The sequence below is a fragment of the Macrobrachium rosenbergii genome, chromosome 6 (assembly GCF_040412425.1).
Source record: "Macrobrachium rosenbergii isolate ZJJX-2024 chromosome 6, ASM4041242v1, whole genome shotgun sequence".
NCBI lineage: Eukaryota > Metazoa > Arthropoda > Malacostraca > Decapoda > Palaemonidae > Macrobrachium > Macrobrachium rosenbergii.
The window spans coordinates 23,929,148-23,936,873 of NC_089746.1; the positions used below are offsets into that span (position 1 = coordinate 23,929,148).

The 7,726-nt window shown below is 36.4% G+C and overlaps 1 protein-coding gene across 1 annotated transcript; it reads right to left on the reverse strand.

Moving 5' to 3' along the window:
- Positions 1 to 2,974: 2,974 nt before the first annotated feature.
- Positions 2,975 to 7,060, reverse strand: LOC136839328 (uncharacterized). The gene is made up of 3 exons (XM_067105220.1): positions 6,953 to 7,060; positions 4,360 to 4,467; positions 2,975 to 4,107 (listed from the first exon to the last, which is right to left on the reverse strand). The coding sequence occupies exons 2-3, from the start codon at positions 4,463 to 4,465 to the stop codon at positions 3,725 to 3,727; spliced, it is 489 nt and encodes a 162-aa protein (XP_066961321.1). The 5' UTR covers positions 4,466 to 4,467; positions 6,953 to 7,060; the 3' UTR covers positions 2,975 to 3,724.
- Between the last annotated feature and the right edge of the window lie 666 nt (positions 7,061 to 7,726).

Sequence of the window (7,726 nt, forward strand, 5' to 3'; positions counted from 1 at the left end):
AAATTGCATTTACCATCCGACTTATAGTGATTGTCACCACAGATACTTCACAGCACCTAACTATAAATTAATAGGTTTTTGTGACTATACCCATTCCCTCCTCCAAAAACGATAGGGTATGCTTGATCTTCGTCCACCAACCAAAGTGTTATTTTGCTTAGAAAAAAATTGAGGTATTATTGGATTAACACAAGGTATTATTGGATTAATACACTGCGTTTGCAGACATTCGGTTAGGTTATGTTGATATCAGAATTGGTTAAAATACACCAAAATCAATTCGAGGAACATATAGTTGCAAAACTGAACACTCTGAGTAAAAGTACAATTTTACAGCAAATTATGCCGCAAGATTCATGATCAAACCAAAGCACGAGCTTACAATGTTCCATTGGGAATAATACCATAAAAACAACCTTGACACCCACTAACATTGGTAAAATCAACTGACTCATTTTGAATTTGCAACTATAGTACATTAAACATAAAGGGGTCTTACATCTTAGGGCTGCATTATCGTTTTCATCAAACCATACAATAGGCTAATTTAAGCAATATTCCCAAATGGTATTTCTAAGTATTAGCTCTGCACAGACTGTATGGAACAGTTCTGCGAATACAAGGCATTGGGGAGCCATATATTGAAGATGGGATTGGCTAAGGAAATCTATTAAAAATGGAACCACACTAACCTAATGTACCCCACCTAACCTAACATAGTAGGCAGCGTATGGACCCCCAGTGAAGGGAACTCCACTTTTTACCAAAAGTTCCCCTACAACACTACGCATGCGCGATAGCAAAAACACAATCAGTTCTGAGGTTAATTACTGTCAACCGACTAAATATATCGGTAAATTCTTGAAAGCAACCAAAAAGGTTATTTTTGGAAGACTCCTGCCACCTCCCACTTTATATTTTATATTTTTCTTGGGTAAAACACATCAAAACAATAAATTTCTTCTCAATACATAACCTTCGCAAATACTTGATAAGAGAAAAATAATTAATCAAATTACGACTTATAAATTATGACAATACCTGGCCCCCACCCCACTCCATAGCTAATATGGCAAAATTGTAACCAGTAAACACTCCTAGGTTAAGATAGGTTGGTACTTCTAGGTTCTTTTAGTACTCTATCATTTCCTAGTCATTTTTGCATGAAAAAACAAAATGGGTTTTCATGCAAAAATGGCTAGCTGGCGCCTTTCGAAATGGCTGGTTGGAGTCTTCCGAAAAATTACCCAAAATACTATGGAAAAAGTCATTTTCCAAGTTAATAAGCCTACCAAACGCGGAGCTAGTACTTTGTTCTACCTCCCGGGTAAACAGGCAATTACTTACCTTGGGAGGGCTCGTCTGATTAGAAATGATAATGGCTGGTGCTTTTTTCACATTTAACTCAAGAAAAATAACAGAACTGTGTTTATTACAATGGCCATTGCCATCTTTTCTTTAGTCCTTGCAGGCACCTCATTTTGTTGTCGTCTCAGTGGCAGACATCGTCTAACAGTCAAGTTCGTAATTCATTACCACAGTTGAATTGTAATCTTATTAAGTACTCTACAATCCAGGAACCAATAAGATCTTGAGTTAAAGTCACAGAGCACTTATCCGCCACTAGCTTTGCTGTTAGCTGTCCGTAGGCGTAGTCAACTCGAATATCCTTTAACTCTTCAGTTGGTCCACTTCGGCTGGCTCAACTCGAATACCCAATGATCCGGGATGCATCAGTAGCACAAATTATCTTGACAATTTAATGTTGGCCGGACTCTATCAATAAGGGCTTCCTCTCCTGTGTATCCGTTCTTGATCACTAAGATAGACCAGTAACTTTCCTCGTAAGAAACGCGGTTGCCTGACGGTCAACAACTATACAATTTTCGGTTTTCACTCGTTCCTCCACCACTATCCAAATTCGTTACCACCTGACCTGGGCTGCTGGGCATAGCTCGGTTGTCATGACATTTAATTCTATTATTTATGAAATCCATTGTAGCTAAAGAAGAGCTTATTGCTCACTTGATCTGAAGAGTTGTAGAGCAACTGTACTTGTTGATTCGTGAGTGAAATTTTTTGTCCATTAAGGACCATCCCATTTTTTGAGACTGTGAAAGGTATCCATAGGTGTAACTGCCGGGGGGGCACAGCGGGACACGTGCCCCCCATTTGAAAAAAAAAAATTGATTTATAAAAATATCAAAATTTTTTTTCACAATAAGCTCTTAGCTTCTTGACTTGCACCTTTTGGATACGCTTAACATTACACGCCTGTTTTTGACAGTAGAATAAAGTAGCCATCACATTTCGAGGCAGGATTAGAACCCAGACAGTAGCTGTTCAGCGAGGACGCACTAAAGGCCTGAGATTATTTCCTAAATATGTAACTCTTCCCATTCTTCCTTATATATATATTTTAGAAATATATATATATATATATATATATATAATATATATATATATATATATATATAAATGCATATGTACTAAGGAACAAAAGAAATACATATGTATATATATATATATATATATATATATATATATATATATATATACATACATATATATGTATACATATATATATATATATATATATATATATATATATATATATATATATATACATACATACATATATATATATATATATATATATATAGTATATGTATATATATATACATACATACATATATATGTATATATATATATATATATATATATATATATATATATATATATATATATTGATGTCTTTGTGGCATCTATTACTTTACAACAACACTTTATCAATTCCCAGTGCTTTTTTTTTTTTATTTCAGCCACTAAACTATGGCTATAATCAGGGCGATAGTGTTTTACAAAGAATCTGCAATATAATATAGGTATGTGTTTGTAGTTGTATAAGTTGCTGACAGAACAAAACAAAAAAATGGTTCACGTCCACATGAAGATGGGAGAATAAAAGACAAAGCACAAGTATTTTCCTTATTGTAGACACAATTAAATAGAACATTTTATCACATTTTATAAAGTTACAGAAACAGTCTCAAAGGAAAATCTAAAAAAAAAAAAAAAATTCAAGAAAGTCCAGAAAAGACATATTTTCTCTTTCATTTTTTCATCATCATCTCTGTTATAGGATTTTTAGGTAGTATTATGTATTTTTTTTAATTTCACGTCAGAGATATTTTTACCATTTGACGAGATTTTTTAAGGTTAACTTTACGCCTTGATGTAAAACACAAATGGTAATTGGTGCCTCAAACCGACTTTTGTCTCTAGGTCCATTGACGCTTGTCTTTTTATTTACCTTGTTTCTCAACATCTACATCAATTAAGTCACATGACAGTGACGTCAGCTCTCATTGATGATTCTTTTTTAAAAGAGCCATGCCACTAATTTTGAACTAAGGAAGATTCCTTTCAATACCGATGAAGTTTTTTCGGGAAAGGCTCTTCCTTCTACGATGGGAGGAGATATCAGGTGCCCCCGTCTATTAAGTGGAAAACTCTGTTTTTTTTTTTCTTAAGTATATTAACTGTTGCACGTCAAATTTTCCATCTAAATGATGAAGAGACTTTTTAAAAAACAGTTAAAAAAAGTGTTGAGGCATGTTATACCTGAAAGTATTTGTGGTTAACGACGCTAATAGAGAGAAGAACAAGGCAACGAATATCACGCATAGAAAAGAACAAAGTCACTAATATAGAACTTTGGGGTTTAAGCGGAAGGTGTTGTAGCATTACTGCTCTTGGCCTGAGCTGCAGAGGCAGCGGTGGCGGCGGCAGCAGCAGCTTGAGCAGCCTTTGCTTGGGCCTCTGCGGCAGCAGCGAGTTCCTCTTCAGTAGGGAACTCAAGCTCAAAACCAGGGTCACACACGTACTTGGGGCAGCAAGCAGGGAATGGCCTCTGGAGGTCAGCCTCGTTGACGACAGTGCAGTTTGGTGATGGCTTGGGCCTAAGTCCGCAATCTTCTACCTTCTCGATGAGGCCGGTTTCGCCCTGGGAGCAAGTTGCTTGTCCGCAGAAGGGAGTCAGAGGCCATGATTCGCCTACTGGGAAGACTCTGCAAGCGGTAGACGCGAAGCACGTACCTGGGAAATCTGTCAGGGAAGATGCGAAACATGAATAAATGGAAACCGTAGGTGCTGATTATTATTCTTTATGGTTATTACTTATCACAATCTTGACGATGAAGTACTAATAATGTTTCTTTTCACCTCCATTACATTACTCTCTGAACACAGAATCAATTGAAATATGGTAAAAGTGAAAGCAGTACTGTAGGCCAGAGCAAAAGACTCGGCCAGTGACTGTGCTTAGATACAAGAAGAAACGAAAGCACAAAAACAAACCTCTGAGGACATCAGCAGGCAACATGCGGACGGCAGTCTTGGGGGTGATCGGTTCTTGACCGACCACTGCAACGGCGCAGACGGCGGCGACGACCAGGAACTTCATTGCTGAGGGAGTAGAGACGAAAATGAGTCAGTGTCTTCTAACATTGTGGCACAGTCTGCGTATTCCATGGAGAAAATAAATGAGAGAGAGAGAGAGAGAGAGAGAGAGAGAGAGAGAGAGAGAGAGAGAGAGAGAGAGAACAACTGACTTTCTTGTTTAGTTCCAAAATGTTAAAAGAAAAACCATAGTTGTACATAACAAAAATTAATAAAAAAAAAATTAGTGTGACATCAAAGCAAATAATTACAGTTGAACAGAGATAATGAGAATCTTGAAACCACAAACAAATGTTTAAATCTATAAATTATTTTTGTTTATCTGCTGTTTTTTTGTTATCTTCAAGGATCTATATTACGTCAAGTGTTTCTTGTTTAGGCTTAACCTGTTTCCAACCAAGTGATTCAACAGTACTTTCACCAGGATATCTGGTAAGTGTCAGATAGCTCTTTTAAACTGGTTATGTGGGAGAGAGTCCAAGGAAAATGACGTAAGTGACGGGGTTGCGTGCTTGTATGTATGTATGTCTGTGCACCTAGACGTATATTTACACCCATATATATATGTGTATATATATATATATATATATATATATATATATATATATATATATATATATATATATATATATATATATATATATGTGATATATATAGGCATGGAAGGAAGGAAGGAAGGAAAGAGAGAGAGAGAGAGAGAGAGAGAGAGAGAGAGAGAGAGAGAGAGAGAGAGAGAGAGAGAGAGAGAGAGGTCTTTGGTTATGGTAACTTTCAATTTTATCGAAAAAAATTCCTGTTGTTTACGGGCCTCTGTAAAAAAATTGAAAGTACAAAAATGTTCCAAACTTGATTGATCATACATGTCGCTTTCACCTGAGAGAGAGTGAAAAAAAAAAAGAGAGGAGACGAAAGTAATCGTAGTGTGAGAAAAAAAAAAATTCATTCAAAATGTCAGTCGCCCGAGTATTCGTCTGTGAACAATCAGTTGCATCTAGATTCTTCTTCTTCCTCTTCTTTTTTTTAGGACAAAAGATCAGCGCAGGTGCGAGACACTTTCTCACTCCGGTAAAACCGGTAGTCGGTTTCTCTCCTTGAAAGTGTCTGGCCCTTCCCTTTTATAATTCGCATCACGTCACCCATAAATTTAGGAACCGTGTTTAGGTTGCCTGTCAATTAGAGCTACTGAGCGAACCTTTTTTGAGAACTCAGAGTTTTTACCTAGCTCTAGTCTCTGTTTTATCTACGGATTTTTCATCTTTATAAACCACAGCAATATACTGAAAAAGTTCTGCAAATAAGTGTATGAACTGAGAGAGAGAGAGAGAGAGAGAGAGAGAGAGAGAGAGAGAGAGAGAGAGAGAGAGAGAGAGAGAGAGAGAGATTATTGTGCATAATCTGAAGTAAACAAAATTACGAAAACGAACCTATGGTTAAATGGTTGTAATTTTCATCACTAGTAAGAAGAAGAAAATAAACAAAGCTCTTTCAGAACGTACTTGGAACTTACTTTTCCATATATGGAATTTTACCCTGAAGAAGCTCCTGTCGAACGGAAACTTAACCGTTTCGCTGAAATCCTTCTGAATGAAAGGAACAAAGCTAATGTTCCTACCTCTTATCCTTACAAAACTGATAATTCGCAGTTTGATAATGATCTTTAGTGCGGGAATTGGGTCTCTTTTATATTCTCTCAGTAATCACCTGTTCATGAGAGGCTTACCGAATTATACACGGAAGGTGTTGAATATTTTGACAGACACCAATGTGATACCGTTAAAAGTAGGAATTGAAAGATTTAACTCAGCAATAATATAAAGATATACTAATATTAACTTAATGATACAAATCTTTGGTGAAATGCTTTAGTGTTTGTTTGGAAAATACCCCACTCGGCAAGGTAAAAGTGTTTGTTTTTTAATTATTGAAATTAGGAAATGGTGCATGAGCAAGAGAGAGAGAGAGAGAGAGAGAGAGAGAGAGAGAGAGAGAGAGAGAGAGAGAGAGAGAGAGAGAGATTCTCTGAAATTATAGACCACATAAGTAAAATTCGTGTAGGATGTGATAAATACTAAAGTTTACTCTTTGTATCGGAGTTGACATTTTTTTATACAAATATAGTCAAGAAAATGACCAGGTTTAAAGCATATATATATGATATTTACAACACAACAGAAAGGATGAAATAAATAGATTATAAACGTCCTCATTAGAAATTTTACAAAGATGGTAAAGTCCTACAGCTGTAATTGCAATTCCCTGACAAAATCAGTTGAAGATCTACTGTTAAAACCGATTAGGAGCAGCTAGCGCGATGCAAATCTGGACGAAGTTTTTTACAATCTGCTACAACTTTCAGCCGAACGGAAAACCCGGAGCACGTCAAGTTTCCAAGACAACCACAAACATAAAATTCACTCAAGTTTTTTTTTTTTTTTCATGACCATTGGCACCACTTTTTTACTGTTCCCTTTCCAACGTGACAGTGTCTTACCTGCTTGTTTTTCAATCGAGTGTTGCTCGACCTGAGGACACCTGATATGTCTGGCACAGGCACTGCAATCGGTTTATATATTGGTGGACGACCATGGTCAGCGGTTCCGTGGCAGTGCGCATGCGCGGGAAGGGATTGGCGACTGACACACTCGGTTGCCACCTACTTTCTGATTTTGCTGATTTACCGTCACGCATCCATAGTATTTCCGCTGACGTTGATGCTATCGTTGATGGCAGATCTCATTGTCCATAGCAAGGGTTTTACTTATAACAAAGGAGGGAGATGGAGAGAAGGCCAAAAGAAAAGATAAATATCGAAACGTTTTGATAGAAAGTCCATAGTTCTTGTTGGCAACCGCTCGTAAGGCTCCAAGAATGTATGCGGTAACAGGGATAACCCATCAAAGGAGAATTTATGGTTTTCTGTGAAAAAAAAAAAACTTTGTGCTGTATTACGTTAATCAGTACTGGGCTAGGTTTACTAAGCAACTTAGTTTTTACTTTCTCTCTGACTTATATGTGCCCTGATGAACTTTTTTTTTATCTTAATTTAATGTAAGGCTCCAAAATTATTATTGCTCGTTATTAGACACATTTTCGATGTGTTGTTTCGATTTATTCTCATACGTTCTTACAACCAGTACTTCTTACATACGTTTTTACAAATTATATTTCTCTTATGAATCAACACGTCTCTACAAATCTAAAAATCTATCTAAAAATTATAAAAATATAATAAAACGAGAATAAAGAATGGAAGAAGAATGAAGAT